Raw genomic sequence first — 27,007 nt, forward strand, 5'->3', positions numbered from 1 at the left:
GTAAAACATTTTCCCAAAACATGAAATTCTATTCAACTAGAAAAGTAAAAAAAATAAATGCGAATAATACAGAATACAGATTACGATACAGATAAAACAATGACATAGGACAAGAAAATTTTGAGATGTGTTAATTCATTGAAACGCTGTGCGCGCGAGTATTTCAGTGCTACAATACTCGAGCGCGTGGCTTAAGTTTTAAGAGATATCCGATTGTGACGTGGACCTGATATTCCCACAGATTCCACTTTCACACTGGATAGGCCACGAGCTCGCCACACGCCCGTACCCAGAACAAATCTCAGCCCTCCACGTGTCCCATCATCCAACGGTCCAAAATAAATTTATATCCCCAAAACACCCCTCGCCACCACTACTTATATCACCCTTGCCCTTCTCCTTTCATTCACAACCACACCCTTCTTAGACGCCATTGTTACTTTCTCCATTTCTCTTCTTTCTGCTTAACCCATTTGGGGGATTTTGCTCAAATGGCTCTTTCGTGTTCCAAAGTTTCTTCCTTTTCTCTCTCACCCGTTGTGGGTGATGCTCCAAAAAAGCTCACTTTTTCTTCTTTGAGTTTCGCCACCAAGGGTGGTGGGAGCAAGAACTTGAGGGTGTGTGCTGCTTCGAATGCACCAGCACCAGCACCAGCACCAGCACCTCTCTCTGGTGTGATATTTGAACCCTTTCAAGAGCTGAAGAAAGATTACCTTGCTGTTCCCATAGTTCAAAATGTTTCCTTGGCTCGTCAGAACTATGCAGATGAGTCTGAAGCTGCAATCAATGAACAGATCAAGTATTGTTCTTTTCATTCTTTAATATTTCATCGGCTTTGTTCTCTTTCATTTTTTTTTCTTTGTGATTTCTTGGGTGGGATTTCTTAAGAGCTAAAGATCCTTTTTTTTAATAAAAAAAACTATAGAATGAAAATAACATTTTTTTTTTATGTGGGTCTTGCTTTTATTAGCAAATTCTGTTTAGTAATTTTAGCGTTATTTTCGGATCAATTTTTTTCTTTCTATAATTTGTGTAATAAACATCTATATTAAAAATTGATACGTGATATTCATCTGTGCGGAACTTAAACAAGATCTCGTGTATGAGTTCAATAGAACCAAAGAAAAAAACGTGGTTGACAAAGTTGATGGATATTTAACGTCACTAACATAGTTATATTGAAATTCCGAGGTATAATACTTATTTTAATTGTACAAAAGATCTTGAATAACTTAAGGGATTGCATGTTTAATTATTTTAGCTGTAGTGCTTCATGTAATACTTTATTTTTATGTATTTATTTATGGACAAGTGTTTACTTTTATTTTAATTAGAAGTCGTTTTGCTAATAGATTTATTGTATTTGAACTCTGGATTCAGTGTGGAATACAACGTTTCGTATGTGTACCACTCCCTGTTTGCGTATTTCGACAGAGACAACATAGCTCTCAAGGGGCTTGCCAAGTAACTAATCACTTCAAACTCGTGTGCTTCTTCTTTCTCTCTTGTTATTTCCTCTATTTATCTAATGGGTTTTTGATTTCGCGTGTTGTTTTGTGAACAGATTCTTCAAGGAATCAAGTGAAGAAGAAAGAGAGCACGCTGAAAAGTTTATGAAGTATCAGGTTGGTGTTACCTTGGGTCTTTGAAGTTGTTTGTTTTAAAGAAAAAATAATAGTTTAGTTTTGAGTTATTCTAAAAAAATTTAATCTGTGAATTTATTAAAAATTACTTAGATGTCAATTTTAAATTTAATATTATAAAAAAATAATTTTATCATTAATAGTTTTCATAAAATTTCATTATTTAGATAACAGTATAAAAAAAATTAGTGTGTGCTAATATTAAATGCTAAAACCAAACTAGATCCATAATTTTATAACTAATGTTTCGGGGAGGTTCTTCAGTTAATATCTGAGAAAATCTTTCATGGTATAGCTAGACATTGTGAATGTTCTAATATCAATAGAACTGTCTTTATGGAAGACAAATAAAATAAAAATTAAGAGAACTGAGACTTATTGATATGCGTGGCTCTTATCTGTGTAGAACATTCGTGGAGGACGAGTGGTGCTGCACCCTATTACAAGTCCTCCCTCAGAATTTGAGCATTCGGAGAAAGGAGATGCCTTGTATGGTGAGTTTGCTGTTTTCTATGCTCAAGCTTCTATTCTATGTTTAGTTACATAACACTGAATGTTTTTTTCTCTGCATAAAGTTGTGCTATACATTTTCATTTATCATATTGACATGTTTAAATTGATATCTATGCTGACTTGGTTTTCTTTTTTCCTTTGATTCAGCCATGGAATTAGCTTTGTCTTTGGAGAAGTTGACAAATGAGAAACTTCTGCATGTTCATAGTGTAATGCCTCTAGCTTTGGAGTGAATTTGTTTTCTAACAAAATCACAGATTTTTACAGCTATAGTTAACGATGCTAAATGGCCAATTAATTTGAGTTTTGTGCTTGGATAGTGTGTCTTGTTAAGAAAATCTCTTTCTTTTTTTTTTTCTTTCTGAAATAGGTGGCAAGCCGTAACAATGATCCTCAGCTGGCAGATTTCATAGAGAGCGAGTTTTTGTATGAGCAGGTAAGATACATTACTCCTTGACCATTGAATATATGATATGATAGCATTTTTCAATCAAAATTTCAGTACCGTTAAAGCCCATTTTCAATAACATCATGATTACATTTGCATCATTACATAGAATGTAATCTCGCGTTTGTAATATCTTGTTTCCCTTTTTACAGGTTAAATCAATTAAAAAGATTGCAGAGTATGTGGCTCAACTGAGATTAGTTGGAAAGGGTCATGGTATGCATATATAATCTCTTCAATGGCCCCATAAAATTTTTCTTTTCATTTCACTTGCTATTGGTCAACATGGCAAATTAGTATGTGACTGTTTTACATTACATTACAATGATAGAATAACTGTTCTGTTGTTGCTGTTGCAGGTGTTTGGCACTTTGATCAAAGGCTTCTTGATGAAGATCATGTGTAATCTTGAAGGGCCTGCTTTCTACGTTTGTTCCCATGTTAAGTTGGTGTGTTGTTCTGTGTTTGTAGGGCAGTGAATAAGTGTCTCTCCTAGGTGATAATACTGTAGGAACTTGTGTGTTGGTAGTCTTATGTACAATCTCTTATGTTTGTATTTGTAGCATGCAATTATTTTGTTAGAAATAAAAATGAAGTTGGCTACTTGGGTGCAGTGCTAGTAAACTATTTGATGGTTTGAAAATTTATATAAAAAGGAATAATTAAACTGTAAATCACCTTAGTGAAAGGAAAATGAATGATTAATGAATGTGGATATGAATTTGGACTGGGAAACTCGTGAAGTTGTATAAAACGTGAAAAAAATTGGTTTAGTTACCAAATTAGACGAAAAAACGTTAAAAGCTGCAAAGCTCAAGTTTCCTCAAAAGCATCACGTATGCCGCCTGCATTCCCAATCAAAATGCTGGTGTGTAGTTTCATGTGCTTAGTTCATCTTGGGGATTCCCCTTCAGAGAATCCAATAACAAATGCACATGCAAAGAAAGTTCATTTCTTTTTAACCAAATGAAAAATAGGAAATTCAGACCCAAATCATACGTTAAACTTAAAAGGCATTCACTCTCTCGTGGTAACAAAAGTAATGACAATAGAGTAGGACTTTAGGTACAAAAAATGGGAATTGACAATAAGTGGAATCTAGAGTCTATAGTAATAGACATGATTATTTGAGGTTATGATATGTCAATTTTATTTATTTCTCTATGCCTCTGAGCACACTCTAAAGCAGGACAAGTATTTCTAGCAACTTTAGGACCACTTCACTGACTTGATGTCTTTAGGAACAATTCAAGTTGGTCGAAAGCATAGTGTCCAATATAAAGACCTATTGGTTCTTTTGACGGTGCAGGTCCATTGAGGAGATGATGATTGAATTTCAATCATTTTCCACATAACTTTTATGTCTTCATATTCACCAAAAGACTCCATATCTTTGTAAAGATTAACAAGCCCATTTCTGTGCCCTGCAGTTAACACCACAATGAAACAAAGTGTAAGGGACAACACCAGAAACAAACTAAGTACCTTAAGGCTTAAATTATTTACGCGTATATATAAAATGAGAAAATAGGTGATATATTGAAAATATAAAATAATCTTACACAGTCACTCAATCATAAACTATTATTTATGGTAAGTCATTTCTTTTAAAATAAATATATAAAATGTCTTACTGACGAAATATCTGATTGGTTGAAATTAAAACTAGTTTACACTCTCTTAGCATACATTAAGTTGAATAAAGATTACACAGTTTAGCTAACAAAATCTGAAGCACGGTCTATACTTTACCATCAGGTTTGATCCTCAAGTGAGAACTGAGTTTGCTAAGGAAAGTCTTTGTTGAATAGATAGACAAGAACTTGATGCAGCAATTCTTCCACTTCCCCATTTTCCAAAGTAGATGGCACTTCTTCAATGCCCTTCCTTGGAACCTCCATGTTTTATAATGCACCGTGCCCTTTAATAAATGGAAAACAAAACCATAGGTGAATCCTGCCACAGCAGAAAACAACAAAGACAAGGCTATGGCTTTCCTTATTTTTAGCCTTTTAAGTTCTGAAACATTGACTCCTCTCTACGATCAATAAAATATGAGTTCTCCTTCCTAATCCTATCCCCAAAATCTCGTTTGACCCTTTGGTAAAGTAAAAATGATAATATTCTGTCGAATTTAATTATTAATACACCTATAGTTTTCTTTGTTATTTTCACCTATAATTTAATTTTCAAGTACAATAAGAGTTAATTTTTGTAAGGTTAAAATATTTTTTTAATTATAATTTCATTTTACTTTATTTTTTAATTTTTATGATTTAAAATAGGTTTTTTTAGTTCTTATATTTATCTTTTTCAATCTTTTTTAGTCCCTATAGTTTAAGATATATCTTTTTAGTTCATATATTTACATTTTTTAACCTTTTAGTCTCTATTGTTAACTATTTTTTAACTTTTTTTTTTCCGTATTTATGTAACAGTAGTATTAATTCAACTTTATGTATCTGATGTCAAATTTATTTTACTGAAATTACTGTAAATAGGTCTCTTAATGTTTTGTATCTCTTTTGTACCCTCACTTGTGAGATTCATTATTAAGTTTTTTTTTATCGTCACCAAATTAAAGACATCTACCATGTTAACACAAAATAATATTACAAAAAAAAAAAAAAACTTAACAATAGGGACTAAAAGATTAAAAAACTGCAAGTAAAGAAACTAAAAGGATTTATCATAAATCATAATGATTAAAAAGGTTTGAAAAAGATAAGTATATGGACTAAAAATTACTATTTTAAACTATAAAAACTAAAATGTAAAGTAAGTGAAATTATTGGAATTGAAAGAGTATTTTAACATTTTTGTAATGATTTTTCAGTTATACATAAATATCAACAACTTGTTAATTTGAGTGGTACTGGATTTAATCCCTTAAGCAAGCCTGTGTTGAAGTCTTGTGGATGATAAAATAAACATGATTAATAGAAAACGTACTATTTATAAAAACTATAAAATAATTTTTAATTGGTTGATAGAATAAAAATTTGATTAACTGTGTATGAAAATCGAACCTTTTTTATTTGATAGAAATAGTGATGCCATAACATAACTACAACCTGGAATAGATTTAAAAACTAGTAATATTTGTGCTATGTGTGTGTCTGGAATAACCATTTGTTATTATTAGGTAGTGATTAGTTTTTCACGTGTCCATTGCATATGACTTGTATTAAGGATAGAGTAAATAAATTATGAGTTGGGGCGAATGTTTTGAATTTTGCTTGCACTACCTTATCTTTGTTACCAAATATTCTCAATTTGATGGTATCTATCAAGAGTGGGTCCCTGGTCAAACGGTTAGTTGGTTTATGTGTCTGCTAGTAATAGTGCTTTCTATGTAGTCTTCTGCTGTGAAAATAAAGATTGATTATGCATGTAAAGAAAGTTAATAACATTCACTATGTACAATAATATTGAAAGCAAAAGGTGATTAATTGCTTGGCACAAATGAATTGGATCGGAAGAGTTGTTGCTTTCACTTTCTATGCTAACATAATCGTTTAGGTCAATGCGATTTTAAAAACATGTTATTTTGGTCCAACAAATTTAAAATCAAGGATTGCATGTGCTCGGGAACTAATTTAGGTGCAACTGCTCAGTGCTCACTTTTGGGAAGAAGGGCCTATTTGTTTTTACAGAGTTTAGGTTAAAATTTCTTTATTCTTGCTGTTAGGTTCTTGAATTAAATAATGTTACATGAATAATTCTTAAATTTGAGCTTTGTTACCTTATTGTAATATTTTTGGAAATATATTTTAAAACATAATCCCATAATATATGATCTTGAAATTACTTCCAAGTAATATTAGAAAATGATTCTAATTGATGAAAATCAACACATCTTGAAAAATCAGTGTCTTCAAAAAATTCATTATAACTATTAATAAAGAAAATATCTTTTTAAATAATCACTTTCGTTTCTATTTTTCTTAGGACTTTCTTACTCATTCAATTACAATAATAACTTCTTTTTTATGGATAGAAGATAAACTAGAATATATATATATATATATATATATTATATAAAATATAATTATTAGAAATATAAAGTATCTGGACCTTATAGTTTAATATAAAGGGGATGTGTATCATTTGCCATCAATAAAATCAGTGAACTAGTCTAAATAAACTACCGCTTGCACTGGATCAAGATAGATAATTATCAACTTGAATTATATCGTACTCATTTAGTCCAAATTGGCACTCCTAATAACGAATTGAACTAGATGAGCTAGGTTTGATATAATGTTGGAGTTATAAGTGAATAAAATAAGTCCCATCTAAAGTACAAACAAATAATATAAGTATCGTATAAAAGCACACAATGAATTTTGGTTAACTGTTGTGTCAAAGCACGAGTATGATTTGCTTATATTATCTTGATAATAATATAATATGAATAATAATAAAGATAAGAACTCTCCCTTATTCATCAAGGGTAGTAATGTGGTATTAACAATTTCTTTCTAAATATGTTACCGTCTAGAGCACACGTGCCTAAACATTTGAATTTCTGTTTAATCATAGTGAATTGAAGACCATCATTGAAAAAAAACATAATACGTATTGAAGTGATTCATAATAAGCAACTCTTCCTATTATGTTAAGGAGCTTATCTCTATCTTTCCCAATGGTGACTGTCACGTGGAATGTACCATGGCTAGTAGCTACAACCAGAACTTCTCAAACCACTAGAATCGGCATGATAACGGAAAATTTGAGATAGTATGTATGAGATTAGATTTTGGCTTCAATACAACTGCAACTAATAAAAGAAATGGGCACTTCTAATTCTATTTGCCCTTCAAGAATTCCAGCAATGTGAGGAATATTCACTGGCTCGTAAAAAATGTAGGAAATGGAATAATAGACATGGAAATTAAATATTTTTGATGTGGGGGCACCTTCATCTTTTATAAATAAATAAATAAATAAATAAAGCTAAAAGCTAAAAAAAAACACTAAGGAAAAAGTCTAATAAAATGTATTAAAATAAATGATGTACCTGATAAATAAATAAATAACTAAATTAAGGTATAATATACTGAATATTTTCAGGTGAAAAATGCAACTATAAGTAAATAATAGGGAAGTATCTTTTACCCCCTAAAAATTCAGTAACATGTCAACATAATATTGATAAGGTAATAAAAACTGAAAAACACATCACAATTGTAATATTAAGTTTGTCACAAAACTACGCTCAGACATTTCACCAAAAATCCTATGCTCAGACAGCCGAAGAGCAAAACCAGCTAAAACTTGGCAGCAAAATTGTTAGCAAAATTGTTTAATAAAATTTAGGCAGTTGTTTCATGTTGAGCAGCCTGCCTCTTTCTAGCCTCCTCGATGATAGACAACTTGATACCCCGGCCTTTGGGAAGAGACACCCAAGGCTTTGTCCCTTTGCCAATAATGAAGACATTACCCATGCGAGTTGTAAACTCATGACCAGTAGCATCCTGGATATGGATGGTCTCAAAACTTCCCTTGTGCTTTTCCCGGCTCTTGATGACACCGACACGACCTCTGTTCCTTCCACCGGTAACCATGACAACATTTCCTACATCAAATTTGATGAAATCAGTGATCTTGTTGCTCTCCAGGTCCAGCTTGATGGTGTCATTAGCCTTGATTAGAGGATCGGGATAGCGGATGGTGCGTCCATCGTATGTGTTCAAATAGGGAATGCCCTTTTGCCCAAATTGAACAGATCGCACCTTGCAGAGCTTGAACTGCAATAAGACAGGCAAAAAACGTAAAATCACTAGAAGGAAAATTGACAGAAAAACATTGACACAAGATCCAAAAATACAAAGTTATAGTACTCAAACGTGTCAACTAGCACCTCAAGATACTTTATATACACAATTATGCTATGCTAGCATCCTACATTTGTGTTTAGGAAGTCTGACAATATAAGAGATATCCTAAACAAATTTTCAATTTAAACTAGGCATCGTCAACATGCATTAGTAAATAGTGATGCGAGATACAGTAGAGGAAGCACACATTTACCATATACAAAACCAGTACACGGGGAAAATTCTTTAAAAGAATAGACATTTGAGATTATGCAGGATTAGACATACCTTTGACTCTTCGTCCCTTACAGAGTGGAGTCGGAAACGACCCTTTGTGTCATACAGAAGACGGAAACTTTCATTTGTTTTGGGAATGGAAACAACATCTGGTCAAAGCAGATGTTAGAACAAATTAATCACCAAGGAAAATGCAAAATCAAGTATTTTTATAAAATTGTCTGATACTCAACTTCAAATTCTCTACAATATTATACAAAAGTGGCAATATTGTCCAAATATTGAGATAAACAATAATTTAGACATCACAAATAACACTATATGGCAACCAAGTTTAAAAATGTACATACCCATGAAACCAGCAGGATATGTCTTGTCAGTCCTAACCTTGCCATCAACAAAAACATGGCGCTGCATCAAGATGGCAATAACTTCTCTATATGTTAGAGCATACTTTAGTCTGTTTCGCAGGATTAGGATCAAAGGCAGGCACTCCCTTGACTTGTGTGGTCCAGATGATGGCTTGGGTGCCTGCACAGCCAGGCCAGAAGGGTATATGAATTCAAATGGAAATTACAAATATAACCGAGTTAAATAACATTACTAACACAAGAGCTATGAGTGAATTACATACAAAGGCACCACCAAGTTTGTCTAGCATCCAATGTTTTGGTGCATTGAGCCTCTTCAAGTGTTTCTTCAATCCTCTAGCCTGAAATACATGAGAAAATCTGCAAATTAAAATGAGGTCGCAGTTTAAGATATTAAATATTCCTAACAATTACACCAAGCCAGTCACAGTAAACCAGTATTTTAAAAACAAGACTGAACAGACCAGTCTGACAATTCAACCATTAATCGAACTGTTGTTCAGCCTAATAAGGCCTTACAAACTGTCAAATAGAATCTGTTATCAAAACCATTGAACAGGCAGAAAACTGGTCAACCATACAAACCAGTCAATGTGATCACATGCCAGCTCTATGTTCAAAGATGAATCGAACACAGCTCCCTAGGTTTACTCACACGTGCCAGTTTGACCACAATTGACCATTAAACCAAAAATTAGTACTCAAGGTATTAAATTGTAGTTGCAATCGCCATTTGGTTTTAAATTGCAGCCGCCATTGCAATTGTCACAATCACAATTGCAATTGACATGGTTAAAAACAGTTCTTTCAAACCTTGCAATTCGATAACTAAACAAGTCTTATAAAAAAGCACCGCCGTAAACAAAATCCGACAAAATAAGAATAAAAAAATCACAAAATTTGTCAAGCTGCACCCACCAAAAAAAAAACACGAAAAAAAAAAACAAAAGAGATGAATGTAGAACATGAACAACACTAGGAGATGGAATTTCAACCCAAAGTCAATCATTCTAAGTGAGGGTCAAATTTCGTTTTGGGCAAACCCTTCCTTCCTTTCTTTCACTCTTTCAGTTCCATCAAACGAACAAAAATGAAATGAAGGAAAATAAGCGAAATGAAAACGACAAGTTGAGGGCAATTAACCATGTTGGAGGCTTCAGCTCTTCAGAGAACAAGTTCCTCTGCGCGCGCCTGAATGAAGAGAGATACCCAAAACCCTAACCCTTGTAGGGTTCTGTTCGTGTGTATATATAGATATCGTACACGGAGCCCCGTGACCCGTTTGACCCGTTTCGTAAGGGTACCTTTTCTATGATATCTAGTGTTGGAGTAAATATAGTGTGAATGTCATACATGTCGGGATTATTTTTTGGTTAAATGCATCAATATTTTTTATTACATTTTAAAATTTGTAATTGAGCTTTTAATTTTTTTTTATTTTTTAATTGAATCTATGAAGTTAATTTGATGGGTTTAAATCATTACAAAAGTGACAAATTGTTAAAATTTCATTAAAGAACTTAAAGACTAAATTACAATTTTTTATTTAGTTTAAAATTTTAATTAAAAGCTTTTGAAAATTTCAAGATTAAATGATGCATTAAATTAACAAAAAAATATAAGTATTTTTATATAAAAAAATTGAAATATTTATAAATTAAATTGTAAAAATCATATCTTATTAACATCTCTAAAATATTTGTTTAATTTATGTATAAAATAATTTTAATTTATAAAAAAATTAAAATTAATTTATAATTTTCTTTTACGTAAGAGAATTATCGTAAACATCTTATTATCCCTTTTTTTTCTTTATAAGCCAAATAACAAGTATTATATATAACATGGAAACACTAGAGGTACTAAATTACATTAAAAGTCTCAAAACAAGACTAAATAATAGCCTACTCTAAATTGTTTAACTTATACCTTCATAGTTATAATTAGGGAGATACTTCAGCATTAACAAAAATAAAGTAACATAGTCATAAAACTAATTAGTGTTCAATTCTATTAAATATTTTATTGTCCTTTCACTCACTTATATTAAAAGAAGGGTAACATCTCACTCTTATTACTAAGCTTGTGTTTGGAAAAAGAAGAGTTTATTTTAACATAACCTACATTCAAATTAAAGCAAGTGTCATATTGCTTTTTACATTTTATGCATTACAAAGTGTAAACTCTTGTTTCAAAGCTCTCAAAATGATAAATCAAATATATCGTTACACCTTTAACTCTCTGGTGGTTTAATCCTTCCCACAACCATGGAAAAATATGGTCTACATATATAAAATCTCAATCCATAATGGTCCTAAGGCCTCTTGGATAAAAGGGGATCAATAGCCTATGGTTTGTGAACAAATACTTTGGGTTTAAGTGTGACCACTGACTTATGTGGTGCGTTAGCAGCATTGGCTCCTATTGTATTATAGCAAAATTATCTTTGAAAGTTGAAGTAGTGAGTTTTTGACACTTAGCTTATACAACCTCTAGTTGTATCTATCTTGGAAGCCCTAGAAGCAACCTTTCTTGAATATCAACCAAATTATGTACATAACATATTTTACCAAAACTAGTTAAAATGAATAAAAGTTTAATAAGAATGAATAAAAAGTTAAATAAACAACAAAAATTAACAAATGAAAATGTATAGTATACACAATAAAAACTAGTTTTCATTGTACATATTATACACAATAGAATCTAGTTTTTGTTAAGCATCACTTACACAATGAAAAATTAATTTTGTTGCTTATCAAAGTACATATACAAAACAAAAATTAGTTTATGCCTTATCGGTGAGAAGTGTAAAAAAAAAACTAAAATGAAATAGAAGAAGAAAATGTTAGTATGTGAAGAAAAATAAAAGAGAGAGAAGGGGGGTTGTTAATGGTGTGTTTGGAAAAAGAAAAAAGTAAAGAAGCATGAAGAAGTGAAAAAAAGTTGAAGAGGGAGAAGGTGTGAATCAAGATAGGAAGAAAGATGTAATGACCTGTCATGGTCCCTACATTCAGTAAAATCGTACTAATTACACTAGTTAACTAAGAGAAGCTCTTAAACTAGATAACAAAATACATACATATATATAAAAGTAATAATAAAACTACACCACTATGTACAAAATGGAATACTATGTATATACAGTCATCCAAAATAACATTGCTCTCCTAGTGCCAATTAAGGACATCCTACCATTTATCCAAGACAGTAACCCTAACACTAGGATAAAACTCCAGCATCCAACAACAGTCATTGCACCCAGCTCCAACCTAACTCTAACCTACTCTCATACAAAGTATGATCATCGTAGTCTATCCACATGAAAATAGAATGGAAAGCTAGAGTTCAATAAACAACCATACAAGTACAAAATAATAATCTATACTACATATTCATTCAATCATGTCCTAAGGGACATCCATTTCCACTCAATCATCAGCTCAACAATCATGAAGTCAAACAACATACACTTCATCATAATCAACAATTATGTAATAAATGCAACTCATGACAAATATGAAAGTATATCAATCATCTAATGCATCGTCACACATTCACCTAGGAGATCTCCCTAACAACAGAGCAGTATAAGTGACATCTCATCCTATCGAAATCACCCCGACTGCTTTTACGCCTGAAGCACCCTGTTGAGTCAACAACAAATCAGGATATCAAATCCCCCAAGTGTTTACTCAGATAGTGTCACTTACATATTTGGAAGTTCGACTCCACTATCTAGAATAGTACAGCTGGGTATAAGCTTACCACAACCTTGACATGCATTACCAAGTCACTTATGGATTTCGCCCACCACCTATCAGCTAGGAACAACAAAACCTTTCCTAGTACTTGGTTAAGGGAATAACCCTCGATCTCATACCCCACTCCAGTACTAACTAAGGACTTAAAGGAGACTCATCCAAACTAGTGGCCTATCCAAGCACCACTCTCATTTATACCGTTGGCCTATCCAAGCACCACTCTCAAGAGACTCTATATGAGCTCTTCTAGTTCAAAAACATTTTTCCCTCTCCTCAAGTCCTAGGCTAGACACATGCCATAAGGCATCACATGTAAACAATGCATCATACATCATAAATGGTCAATCTACCATCATGATCAAATTCATCCTCATATGAACATACATACCAAATCATGTTTAAACATTCATATATATCATTCCCAACCATACATATGAACCAAGCACTAATTTACATTATATATCAAACATATATGAACCAATCTTAAACATTACAACATGCAAAAGCATCACAACCCAACCACAACAGCAAAATACAATTCACGCCCAGCACAGCTCAGCTCGCGTTCGACCTAAGCTCAACTCGAGAGCTCCAAGGCTCTCTCATGCCTAGTGTCAGGGTACCATGCTTGGCGTCGATCTGGTAGAGATTCCCTTAAAGAATCACGCCTGGCACAACTCACCTTATGTCTAACGTCACAAAGTTAGAGACTTCCTGGGGCAGTCACGTCCAACGCAACCAACCTTGCGTCTGACACCATATCAACAAAATTCCATCCATGCCATTATTTGATATCGTCCCCAACGTGGCCTTCTTCACGCCCGACAACATTCGTCCAAAGGCTTTCCTTTCAAATCACGCACAGCAAGACTAACCTCGTGCCCGCCGTGATCGTGAATGGCCACCCCTGATGAATGCACGCTCGACTAAGGGTGGGTATACAGACTGGTTCAGCCCATTTGAGGCCCGGTCCGTAAAACCCGTGTTTTATACAGACTAGACTTATCCAGTCCGTAAAGTAAATGGACTTTTTTTTAAGTCCGTATCTGGCTCGCCAAAATTCACGGATAACGGACCGGTCCGCGAATTTAAATAATGGTTCAAAAAATAAATTTTTAAAAACTAAAAAGACATAAAGTTAGAAGAAACATAGTTTTAATGTCAAAATGGTTTTTATTTATAAACTAAATTTCATCACACTAAAATTTATCAACAGTTAAAATAATTTAAAATATTAAATATTAAAATAAAAATAATTACAAATACTTATATAATAGTACCAAACTTTCAATAATAAAAGCATCAAAATGTCATAAAAATAATTTAAATGACAAATACGTACTAACTAAACATAGTTTTAATGTCATAATAATTTAAAAGATTAAATACATAACTTAATATTAAAGTCTTAATATCTAAAAATATTAAATAGTGAAGTCCGCGGACTAGCCCGCGAGTCCGTGGATTAAATATGCCGAGTCCGCAGACTTTATGAGCCGGACTCAAAAATCAAACATAATCATACAGATTTGGAAAAAATGGGTCCGTTATCCGCGAAATTCGCGAGCTTACGGACCGGTCCGCGAACCTGGATCCATATACCCACCCCTACGCCCGACGCCATGAAGGCGCACCCGACGTAAACTCATACAATGGCACTCCAACTTCGAAAATTCAAGCACAAACTTGCAATCTTAGTGAATCAATCACATGAAATCCATCCAAAATAACCAACAAACTCTAGAGAATCCAAATAATAACCTCAAAATCAACATGCACCCACCTGATGCATCAGAATCACTAAAACTCCATTTTAGCCCAAAAACCCGGAAATGGAAAAATCCCTCAAATCAACCATTAAATCCGTAATTCATGCATCAATTGAGTTTCTAAAACTCACATGCAACCAATCTACAACATCCTAACTTCCCTCACCAAAATATTGACTCAAAACAACCAAGAAAAGAGGAAGAAGGAGAAGAATTCCCGAAACTCGACCTGCGAACTTCAATCAGCCAAAATCAAGCTTCCTAACCTGAATTAAAAAAAAAAAGACAGAAGAGATTAGTGATCTAGAGAAAAAGAGGAATCAAACAAATAATTTTGGGAGAAAAAGGAGCTTAAGGACCTATAGTCCTTCTCTATAAGTTTTTCCTAAGAATGAGCTTATGAGATTCTATTCTCAAATAAAACCTTATATACTTTTTTCTCTAGCTTCCTCTAAACCCTAAACGATTAACTTACCGTGTTACAAAAGAAAAAAAAATTGAAAGGAAAATGAAGAGTGGAAAAAAAAGAGGTAAAATAAGAAATTAAAAAAAAATTGATGGCAAAAGAAAAAGGATGGGTGTTTGCCTTTGGAGTTTCAATAGATTAGTTTTACAATATTATTCATTGCACCATATGAATATATAAAGATAAATACTAAATAGAAAATCAAATGGTATTTTTTATTATTTCTTACACTAATAAATAAAAAGTATGATTAGGTAAATCATTCTTTCTTATTTTTAATATATTATTGTTATATGTATCATCTATCATATAAAAGAATGTAGAAAACAAGATTACATTAACAATAAATAATTAATACATTTATGATTATTTTAATCTCTAATTATAACATGTATAAAATAACAAATAATAAAGTTAGAAATATCTAGATAAACATTAAACATTGTCAATTTGATTTTTGTGATGGATGAAAGAAAATGAAAGAGAAAAATTATTTATATCTCAGTGAGTATATTTTACTCTGTGAAATATCAATAGAATAATTACACTACAAAATGATTAGAAACAATTCTCTCTTCTTATTATATCAATATAGATTCATTTATCATCATAATAAATTTATACTAGTCTCATTGCATTAACACATTATCAATCATTATTATATAATAATAATAATTTAATATTAATCTAAAAATATTAATATAATGATAACAAAATTGAAATTGACAACTATATACTTTAATATTTTAACATATAATTAATCTGAATTTTAGAAAGAATATAATAACGTTAACTATAATTCAAATAATCAAAAAATTATTTGATGAGCTAATAACGTGTAATGTTTTTTTTTATCTAGTTAGCATGCCATATGCTTCTCATTAGTTTAAAAATTTGATATTGACATGAGTTCAAATTGATATGATAATTAGATTTAGACACATAAAAATCAAATTATATATATATATATATATATATATATATATATATATATATTTTTGGGGTGAATCACACCCAAACAAATTTGATCTGATATTTTAAATTTATTTATTTTTGTATTGTGTAATTTTATAATCGACTTTTTAGGATAATTATTATATATTATATATTAAATATAAATAATTAACTTGTATGAAATTTTTTTAAGAGTTATTTTTTGACAAGTGTATTTTTAGGTCTTTTTATTAATTTATTTTTTATTTATCATATTTATTTATGAATTAAATTTTAATATTTTAAAAATAAACTATCAATAATTAAAAATAATATTATGTTACAATATAAATTATTTATCTTATATCGAAAATATAGTTTATATGTTTAAAAATATCTATTTATACAAATTATAAACATAATTTTTGGCTTAACGTACTTTTTTAATTTTTATAATTTCACTTACTTTATCTTTTAGTCTCAATATTTATCTTTTTTTTAATCCTTATAATTCAATATAGATCTGTTTGGTTTATATATTTGTAGTATTTTAATCCTTATAGTCCTTGATGTTAATTTTTTTTTATAACATTATATCATTTGTGTTTTTTTCTTTTTTGTTGACATGACAAAGATATTCAACTTTGTGTTTTTAATGTCAAATTTATTTTGTTGATGACTTTTTGTGTTTTTTTTTACTCTCATATGTGACGCTCATTATTGAGATATTTTTTCTTTACTCTTACAAAATTAAACAACTCTATCACATTAACACAAAAGAGACAACATTAAAAAAAATGAATTTAACTAAGATTAATGGTTGTAACTAAAAATAATTAAAAAACGTAAGTGATTAAAAATTGAGACGCTTATAACAAAAGACACTCATCATAGATACTTATAAAAATTAACAACAGTAACTAAAAATGATTAAAAAGATAAATATAAAGACTAAAATGATATATCTTAAATTATAAGAACTCAAAATATTAATAAAAATAAATATAAGAACTAAAAAATTTATTTTAAACTACAAGAACTAAATGATAAAATAAACAAAATTATAGGGATTAAAACATAATTTCAACCTAATTTTAATATTAAAATATAGTGTTTATTTGTTTATAAAATTTATAATAAATTTTATTTTTATATAATAAATATTTAATCTACGAAATATATAACTAAAATACTAGTTATTCATTAGTTTTCTTTTATTATATTATGATTTCTTAATTTTTGCTACATTTTTTTCTAATTTGTTTTATTGACTTGACGACCAACTTAAATATAGGCCTATTTTTTTTTTATAAAATAAATTAATTAAAATTTTATTAAATGAGTTCATGTAATAACTTGGTACGAGTACTTAAAATTCAATAATACTTTTTTTTTTTAATGTTTGAATATATATGTTGTAAACACGTAATTTTAAAATGTTTAGATACATTATTGCATAAACACTTATAAGATTATTTCATTTTAAAAGTTTTAAAAAATCAATCATGATGATATGTAAATTAAAATTTTAGAAATTAACTAAGTAATTATATACAAATATTATGGTCTCCTTATTTATCTTTAAAATCTTTTAATAAAGTAAGTAATTTTCTATTAACATATTTGTTTAAACTCCATTTCAGGAACCAAAAAATAACAACTTTCTGCTTCTATTAAGACAACTCATATATGTTTATTAAAAAATCATTATTTTTACACTCACCTTTTACTTATTTTTAGTTTTTAAGAAATACTAAGATCATAGTTAAAAAATGAGACACAAAACAAATTATCCATGCACCTGTCAATAATTTTAAAAATTAAATTTTATTGATCAAAAACATTATTAAAATAAAATTTGAAGTGTTAAAATTAAAATATATACATGTTAAAATTAGGATACAAGCTTAAAAAATACCATTCATTAGTTAAAACAAATATATTGTAAACAAATAAAGCTTAAATATTTTTTTAATCTATATAATTTTCAAAATCTTATTTTAATCTATCAAATCATCAATAATATATTAAAAAATTATAGATTAAGATAATTATGCAATATTATCTGAATTTAATACAATATTTTCACTAATAGAAATATCAATAAATACATTTTATATGACGATATTTAACAGACTTTCTATCAAAATTTGAATATAAAAACTAAAATATAATATTTTAAAATTACAAAAACTAAAAAGATCAACTTTAAATTTGAGGACTCAAACAAAATTACCCTAAATTTAAAAGAACTAAAAATATATTTAAATCAAAAAATAATTTTGTTTACTAGTAATGCATAAAATACATTACTAACAAAATATAAAAATATAAATTTATTCAATTAAAATATATTTTCGTAGTGAAAAAGAAGGAAATATTGGAAATATAAATTAATTACTAGAAACAAATAATTATAATTTATGTTGTGTAAAAATTAATATTTATATCGAGCTTGAGCTTAAATTTATTTATTTAGCTAAGTGAAAAAGTTTGATCGAACATTTAACAATTTGAGCTTAGATAATTATATCCTAATTGTATTTTAATTCGAGGTCAAACACCTAAAAAAGCAATGATAAGATGCTGGAGAATATTTTCATTCATTGCTCACCGATGTATACATGCCAATATTTAACAATATAACTGCTCTAAGAAAAACAAAAAATACTACAGCCAATGGCAGATAGCATTCTTATTTCATGATATCTGTCTCAGCGTCCTTACCCTGAAATAAAAAAAATAAAAATAAAAAATCCTGTTGTTTAGTGTTAAATGAATCAATCAGATTTTGCCCAAGAAAAATATTTGAGAACCCTATTAGAGACGTTACTGCCATAACCAAGCATGCAACATCATTTAACCACACTCGTGAAGCTAAGATGTTAAAAGCCCATCTAGATAGAAAACTCAAAAATTTTTTAGAAAAATTCTTGCATACAACAAAAGGTAACGCATATAATTATGTCAGTAACCAAATTAGCGTGTTTATATGTCAACCAAACCTCAAATAACTGATGGAAAATTAACCTTTGCTGCCCCCCAAGTTCCATTTTCATCATTTCAGTGGTAAATCAATTTTTTTTTTTTTTATAACAATGTTACATTGGTTAGTTCAAAGTAATTAAATTTAAAATTTTGCAACTGCTCACATTATCAGATACAATAGTCTTACCATATGATCTGCAGAAATCATGTAAGAAATGATGCTAAGGGTCATATGGTTTTTCAGGCCATACATACTCGGGCAACCCAGCTTTCTTACGAGCTTCTCTTTTCTCTTTGTCTTTCTGCTCCAGCCTTTTATCAGTTCTCTCTATAAAATCCTGCTTGACCTTCTCCATAATTTTATCAAAGCCAGCAATTGAATTCTCCATATGTTCGTACAACTCATTGTTAAGATCATCAAATATCTTATACAATCTCTGAAAACATGCAAAGAAAATGAAAATTCATTTTACAAAATAAGCAAGTTATGCCAAGGGTTAGCAATTAGCATTGTAGTTGCACAGGTACTATAAGGATATGTTTGAAAGTTGAGTTTTGGAGGGAAAAAGGGGGTGGGGGAGATATTTTATTTGTAAATTAAGAGTTATATAATGTGTATAAAATAAACAAAATATTTCAAACATTAAGTTTAATATATCATTTTATTTCTTTATTTTAAAAACTCATCAAATTGGACAATATTTATAAGAAATGAAAAAATTGTTCTAACTTTCCTTCCCCTCCAAAACCTAAACTCCTAAACATACCCTTATGTACCAGCACTCCAGAAGCATGTTTCGGGTATTTGCCAAAATCACAGGCTCGTGACAATTGACATACACATAATCTGAAAATCTTTAGTTTACATAAGGCAACATTAACATTTGGGATGTTCATTAGATTGAATTTTTGAAAAATTCATACTCAACCAAATTGATCTATTTTATAAAAGTGGATCGGTTAACTGATCTAATTTTTATAAAGTAGATCAATTAACCAAACCATTTTTTATAAAGTAGATTGTTTCGATTATTTAAAAATATGGATCATTTTTTTTTTAATTGGATCAATTCAATTCGCTGCAGTTATCCATTTTATACCCATATATAGATAAGTTTTTTAAGAAAATAGAACAGAACCAAACTGATTAACTTTATTAAAATAGATTGGATAACCGAATTGGTTTTGCAAAGTGAATCGATTTGAATTTTTCTCAAAACAGATAAGATTTTTTAATGCGGATTGGTTTGAATTTTTTGCACATTCCTAATTAACGAAACTGGACTGTATCATGTATTAGGTCTTGTTGAGGAAGGAAGGGTTTCTAGAGAATGGGAATTGGGATGTCGGAGAGTGGTAGTTAACAGTTGACTTCCTGTTGTTTGGATATTTGACTACGGATAAGGAGAGACTGGTGCTGAGGCAGTATGCGGGGAGAATGATGGCAGGGAAAGGGAAAGTTGTACAAGTACAAATTTACTCTCTAACAAGGGGAAAAAAAGAAATAAAGCAGAAAAGTTGTTGTAAGGAAGGTAAAAACTCTAACCACATCAAAGAGAAAGTAAAGAAAGGGAAAAAAAGAAAAAAGAGAACTCTCAATATAGGTAATAAATGAATCCAAAATGCTCTGATGAAAAGGCATACCATAACATCATTATTCCAGTGCTGAAGGTACGGGGGACCAGTGGTGTATGAACCAAGTGGTTCACGGTACCATTCACCGTTAAATGTTAATCGATCCATTGCTTGTTCTACACTCAGAACTTCCCATGGCCTCAACCCTGGAATAACTTCAGCCAACTTCTTTCTGCCTCACACAGCAATAAAAGCAGGGGGGAGAAAGGGCAAGAGTTAGAAACCATAACAAATTGCTGAATATAGCAATCACAATTCACTGCTATTTATGTTACAGTCCCAGCATGAGCATACCTAAGATGTTTCGGGATGTATTTGTTGGGCATGTGATCCTGTTCCAACATGTTCGTCAGTTCAGAGCCACTAGCCCAGAGAAATAGGGCATGACTTGGAATTCTAGCTCCGGGCCAAAGGCCATCATTAGCTTCCAATACTGCTAAATCACGTCTCTTGCTTTCCATAGCCTCTTCTTGAAGTTGCTTGTAAGTCTTCTTTTCAAATCCCTTGAGAGGAACCCAAGGTGGTATACCCTTTTGCAGTTTGTGAAGCAACGCTGTTGCTGAAGCAGCAAGTCTAACTAAAAAATTGCCCAACCAGGAATCAGTTTTTAGTAAATACCACGGCAAAAGGGGCCTGCCATTTTGGTTTCGTATTTGCTCTCTTTAATACTGAAAAGATTTATCATTTATTGATCTTTGTTCAACAACGTATGGAAACTTGTGCAAATGAATTGACTTCGATACATTGCTCTATTTGAACCATGTAGAAAGAATCTCCCAGCCAAAATTGAAACCCCAAGTAACAAGACATACTAAACAGTTATCAAGATTTCATAAAAAACTAGTACACGTTATATTCCAATTTTTAGGATGTTGTAACAAAAGTACAGAACAGGTTCAAAAACAGTTCCAGATAACCTCATATTCTTGGTTTTATAGATCAATAATGAGAGAGGACAAGACCATAAATTTGGAAAATCAGGAAGAATAATTCCTCCATCTCATAAATTTTACTCAGGGTCTGACATTCAGAGCAAAAAGCCACCAGTGATATGCTATGAAGCACGGATACTTCAATTTATTTCACGTATCCGTATCCGATACGTATCCAACACGATACTCTTGGATACTTCACCGATACGTGTCAATGAAGTATCCTAGCCTTTAAAAATATTATAAAAATTTTATTCAATTTTGATACTTTCAGATACTTCACCGATATTTATTAGTGATACGTATCGATAAAGTGTTCAAATTTTTGAAAAAATTATGAAATATCCATTACAGCTAAATAAGATATATAAACATGTTTAATATAGAAACATAGAACTATTGGTCCTTGCTGAACTATAAATGAAAATTGTCTTCTATATAGATAATTTTAAAAAATGAATGAAATTGGTAATATTAATTCTATTTGCAAATAATAAAAAGTAATTTATGATGAAATTACAAGTACACATTTATTATATTGTATGAACATTGATATATATGATGACACGTATCTTACAAGTATCGTATCCTATATATTTTTAAATAATCGTATCGCCGTATCGGATACGTGTCGTATCCGATACGCGTATCGTATCGGTGCATCATAGGTGATATGTAGGGCAGAGCAAAATACCATACAGGTCCAAAGTTTTGATTGTACGAGGTACTAGTCCATTAATCTTATATATTTCCACTTCACAGTCACAGGCTCATACAAAAGCAAAGGCTCAAATTCTTTATTTTGCAGGAAATTATATATATTATACTTTCTACTTTCCAACTCTTCCTATTATTCACCAATCATCATAAGGAACAGTGCCAAAATGATTAAAAGCATATATAAATGTTTTCGACTGAGAGATAAGTAAAACATGACCAAAGATTGTTTCCGCCAAGGATCGAACTTAGATAATGTCCAAACATTTTGATTTTAGATTCAGTATATTAACCACTTGTGCCTAACTTCTTGGTTGTATATGTATGTTTTAAGCTTATAATTTATTATAGACTCTGCTCAAATCTAAACAATAAAATATCTTATATATCAAGGAAATAGAAAGGATGGAATTCAACTGACCTTCCCAAGTAGCGATTGCACGCTCCATTCCATAAATCATGTGGATGGGTGCCCATTCATCCATATCCTCTCCCCAAATGAAAGTGTTCTTATCAATAATCCCAGCACCCCATGCAGTTTTAAGTGTAATCAACTCCAACGGTCCTCGTGTGCGACCCAGCCGATCCTTATAGTACCATCCACCACTCCTCATGATAACTAGATCAGTTAGAACACGGAAGCAACATCAAACGACCAAAACTAAAGCAATGAGAAGACACATTGATTAATGGAATATTTACATCCAGAGCTTGATATTTTATTACAAAACCTTCAACATGCATAGATAATATTGATTGGATATCTCACATTCAACTCCCATTGTTATAGTAATTAATATATAACCACAAAATGTTCCCAACCATCCTTTCAGACTAATCAATATTTCTTTTGTTTTTAGCAAATTAAAACTTAAAGTGGTGTTGGAGATCCCAATCCCATATCAACTAGGAAAAAGATCATAATAGTGTATATAAATGGAGAGCAATTTTGACCTTACGAGAAGATTTCGTAAGGTTGAGTTAAACTCAAAATCACTTTTTTAAGATGATATCATAGTCTATTCTAACAATTTTTGTTGGGCCTATTGTATCAATTGTTATCGGACCGCTACATCCACAATTGTCTAGTCCTGAAATTGATGTTTAGTCCTTGGCGTGTGAGAAAAGTATTGGAGATCTCACATCAACTAGGAATAAGTTTATAATAATGTATATAAGTGAAGAGCAATCCTCATCTTACAAGCCAGTTTTATAAGGCTGACTTAGACTCCAAACCACTTCCTTAAGATGGTGGATAGGTCATCCAACAACCAAGTAGGGAGCACCACAATAGGTGAATGCCTACCAATTCGAGATCATATGGAAGGATAAATAGTTTTTTATCAACGCTATTCATTCCTACCAATTAACCCCCATCAGTAACATAGATTGAACATTTCAGCACAAACATTCAAGCACATATTTCACCAAGAGTGGAACCCAAGACCTTATAGAACTTGAACAACTTTTTTTGTCAATGCTATTCAATCCCATCAACCTACTAATTAAGCTAACCCTCATTTGGACACTATTTTGATTAGCTTATTTTGTGTTCAAAACAAGTTAAAATCAAATCTTATTGAAGCTTTTAAAAAAATAAACATACACGTAAACATGGTTGAATGCAATAGAAGCCTACGTCAATCCTTGATGAACTTTACATACAGCATCAGTTGGGATCATAGTGTAACCATGCTAGAAAAGGATTTTCCTAACTACACAACAATATTTTCACATTCTTACTCCCCCTTAAAATGTTTTTTAAGCTTTCTTTTCAACAACTGGGGTGCTTTTCTAACTCTTCTCACCATCGACACACTTGGTTTTAAACACTCACTCAACATTCTCAACTCCGTCAATTACTGATCTTAACTCCATCTCTAACTCTAACATCACACTCTTAAAGTCTTTTCAACTATGGAACTCAATAATATAATTTTCAAATGAGTTACATACTAAATTCAAATTCACAGCAAATTGATGAAGAAATTATTAGTGGTTAGTATTTTTCCATTTAGCTCTAAGAATTAAGGATTCAACTCTAAAATAAGCAACTTACTTTAGAGGATAAAATGCGTAATCTCAGTTGTTGGTGAAAAAAATATCAATGGTTGATTTTATATGCACATGCATAATAAATCATGAATGTACTGTAACATCATTTTATTTTCTAATCAATGATTGAGATAACTTTACCCTTAAGAAGTGCTAAATCCAATAATTAAATATTTTCTTAGTTTAAAACACTGTGTTATATTTGCAACATTTGACACGTACTTCCATTTGCAACATGTTACTTTGTGTCTTTTCTAAATTCAGCACTTCAACATAATCTTTTTTATGTGCAAAATGCTGCTTCATGCTGTATAATATCCTTGAGATTTTGATCCAGGTAACCAGCTTCACCTAATGGGATATAGCTATTGTTCATATAATTTAGACTTAAGACCAAACTCAACCTCAGCAAAACTAACTTGAAAGATGAAGATTGTCCAAAACTTATAAAGATTATATTGGTTATATCTTTAGTCAATGTTAGGTCTCAACACACCTCCTCAAGCCTAGGCCTAGACATATGGAGCATGGACAACTGCAGATGACCCAATAACAACACCCTCTAATACCTAGGAATTAACGGTGTAGATGGACCTGCATCTGCGGATTGCTCCGTAAGTCCGCGGACAACGAGCCTTTTTTTTTTTTAAACTCATATGACTATGTTTAATTTTTGAGTCAAATTCGTGAAGTCTACAAACTTGGTGGACATAATCCGTGGGCCCACAGGCTAACCCATGAACTCCACTAATTAGTTTTTCACATATTATGACTTTAATATTTGGTTTGTATTTGAATTTTTAAATTATTATGATATTAAAACTATGTTTAGCTGATGTATATTTACCATTTGGATTATTTTAAGATAATTTTATGCTTTTATTATTGAAAGTTTGAGACTATTATACAAGTATTTTGGGAATATTTTTAGTCTTAACACTTGCATATTTAGTATTTAAGACCATTCTAAATATCGGTAAATTTTAGTATGATGGATTTTAGCTTAAAAATAAAAGGATTTTTTTTTCTAATTTTATGCATTTTTATTTTTAAGGTTTAAGGTTTAGGGTTTAGACCCATGCATTGGTCCATTTATCCTCAAGTTTTGACAGGCCCGGATACATAATTTCTTTTATTTTGCAGATTGGACTTGTCTGGCTTGTATAAAATGTGAGTTTCATGGGCCAGACTTGAATGGTTCATATACCCACCCCTCCTAGAAATAGATAAACAGTGCATGTTTTGATAAACTTTTTTAGTAGTATTTATAAGAGAAAAAAATAAGAAGGAAGACTTAAATAAACTTCTTCGTAATAAGTTAAAATTAAGTTTTCAGAGAAGCTAATATGAGAGAGCTTATGGAGAAACTTATCTCATTTTTCTTAGAATTTAGACTTGGTGCCTAATTCAGTAGACTTATAAGAACTAAAATGGCCATACATCTAATCAATTTAAAATCTCTACAACAATAAGTGTGTTTCGAAACACGCTTAAACCACCTCCAAATGAAGGTTATCCGAATTCTAATGCACAAACATAGAAGCAACTCTACAGATGGATTGACGGTTAGTTGAACTGAACTAGTTTCCAAACACACCCTAAATGTTTAAAATGTCACTCAATGTAAAAATAAATAATAACACTAATAATTTGTGCAAAGAGAATAACAACCTGGCAGTGATATCAACTATAATTTTCATATATTCCAAGAGTCATTTGCTTAAGATTCTATTCATCCGTGGATGAAGACTGACTAAACATGTATATATCTAGCTACAGCTACTCTTACAAGTTACAGGCATTGTTAGAAGTTGTAAATGCAAAGGCAAAGGCATTGGAAGTTGGAACTCACAGTCATAGTAGCGCCTCTCGAGGTTCTTATAGCCAATAGACTGGGCGGCATCAATGGGCTTCCCGGGAGGGTAGGGCCTCTGCCTGAAATTCCAGAGCCCAAAAAAGAACTGCCGGGCGAAATCCCAGAACTTGTCATCAGCCTCCTGCTGGGTCTTCTGGGCCTTGCGGGGCATGGGCCTTCCGTCGAGCCCAATGACGTTGGGCACCGCCTTCCAGAGGTCCCAATCCTCCTTGTGGTAGGGCCTCTCGTTGTCCTTGACCTCCAACTCGTTCATGGTGTCGAGAATCTCCTCGGCGCGCGCCATGAACTGCACCACGGGGCTGCTCCGGAGCTTCTCCACCAGCTCCGCGTTCTCCCTTATTTCCTCCTCCGTCGCGCCCTCGCGCTTCTCGAAGACGCTGCCGTCGTCGGCGGCGCGGGCCTTCAGGATTTCTTCGACCTCCGGGGTGTGCCGGTGGTCGGGGGGGTTCTGGCACTCCCAGAGGACCTGGTGGGCCAGCTGCTCGTAGGGGCCGGGCTCAGCGGGCTCCGGGTTGGGCTTGGGCTTGGGCTTGGGCTTGCCGCGGAAGGGATTGGGGAGGGTGATGGCGGCGAAGTTGGGATGGGCGTGGGGTTCGGGGAAATTGAGGATGTTGTTGGGGAGGGAAGGGAGAGAGAGAGGGTTGGGGGGTTTGGAGAACCAGTTTCCCCCGAAGGGGTTCAAGTTGATGGAAGACATTGTTGGAAGAAAGAAAATGGAGAATGGGAGATAGTAGAGTGAGAACTGAGAAACCCAAGTGAGAAGTGTTTCTGTTGAGAAGAGATAATGGAACGGGCCCAACTGGATCTGACTAGATGAACCTTCAAAGTTTTCCTTTCA

The 27,007-nt window shown here is 31.8% G+C and overlaps 3 protein-coding genes and 1 long non-coding RNA gene across 5 annotated transcripts; 1 reads left to right on the top strand and 3 right to left on the bottom strand.

Moving 5' to 3' along the window:
• Nucleotides 1-393: 393 nt before the first annotated feature.
• LOC109815826 (ferritin-2, chloroplastic) lies at nucleotides 394-3,207 on the top strand. The gene is made up of 8 exons (XM_020380633.3): nucleotides 394-799; nucleotides 1,381-1,464; nucleotides 1,565-1,625; nucleotides 2,050-2,137; nucleotides 2,304-2,365; nucleotides 2,527-2,592; nucleotides 2,757-2,820; nucleotides 2,964-3,207. Exons 1-8 carry the CDS (start codon nucleotides 492-494, stop codon nucleotides 3,008-3,010), a joined length of 780 nt encoding a protein of 259 aa, XP_020236222.2. The 5' UTR covers nucleotides 394-491; the 3' UTR covers nucleotides 3,011-3,207.
• A 393-nt stretch (nucleotides 3,208-3,600) lies between these two features.
• Nucleotides 3,601-4,668, bottom strand: LOC145955520 (uncharacterized). Its single transcript, XR_014432159.1, has 2 exons — nucleotides 4,357-4,668; nucleotides 3,601-4,028 (listed from the first exon to the last, which is right to left on the bottom strand). It is a non-coding gene; the product is annotated as an uncharacterized LOC145955520 (long non-coding RNA).
• Nucleotides 4,669-7,589: 2,921 nt separating this feature from the next.
• Nucleotides 7,590-10,335, bottom strand: LOC109815828 (small ribosomal subunit protein eS4). Its single transcript, XM_020380635.3, has 5 exons — nucleotides 10,178-10,335; nucleotides 9,298-9,375; nucleotides 9,014-9,194; nucleotides 8,715-8,812; nucleotides 7,590-8,357 (listed from the first exon to the last, which is right to left on the bottom strand). Exons 1-5 carry the CDS (start codon nucleotides 10,178-10,180, stop codon nucleotides 7,923-7,925), a joined length of 795 nt encoding a protein of 264 aa, XP_020236224.1. The 5' UTR covers nucleotides 10,181-10,335; the 3' UTR covers nucleotides 7,590-7,922.
• Nucleotides 10,336-18,550: 8,215 nt separating this feature from the next.
• Nucleotides 18,551-26,957, bottom strand: LOC109815837 (histone-lysine N-methyltransferase ATXR3-like protein). Of its 2 annotated transcripts, XM_020380647.3 has the most exons (6): nucleotides 26,146-26,957; nucleotides 22,660-22,857; nucleotides 20,884-21,166; nucleotides 20,599-20,761; nucleotides 19,142-19,391; nucleotides 18,551-18,694 (listed from the first exon to the last, which is right to left on the bottom strand). In XM_020380647.3, the coding sequence occupies exons 1-5, from the start codon at nucleotides 26,864-26,866 to the stop codon at nucleotides 19,176-19,178; spliced, it is 1,581 nt and encodes a 526-aa protein (XP_020236236.1). In that variant the 5' UTR covers nucleotides 26,867-26,957; the 3' UTR covers nucleotides 18,551-18,694; nucleotides 19,142-19,175. The 2 variants fall into 2 exon arrangements, with proteins under 2 accessions (XP_020236236.1, XP_029130710.1); XM_029274877.2 differs by lacking the exon at nucleotides 18,551-18,694 and having other exon boundaries at nucleotides 19,019-19,391.
• Nucleotides 26,958-27,007: the final 50 nt, after the last annotated feature.

Source organism: Cajanus cajan, chromosome 3 (genome assembly GCF_000230855.2).
Source record: "Cajanus cajan strain Asha chromosome 3, NIPB_CcT2T_4, whole genome shotgun sequence".
NCBI classification, from domain to species: domain Eukaryota; kingdom Viridiplantae; phylum Streptophyta; class Magnoliopsida; order Fabales; family Fabaceae; genus Cajanus; species Cajanus cajan.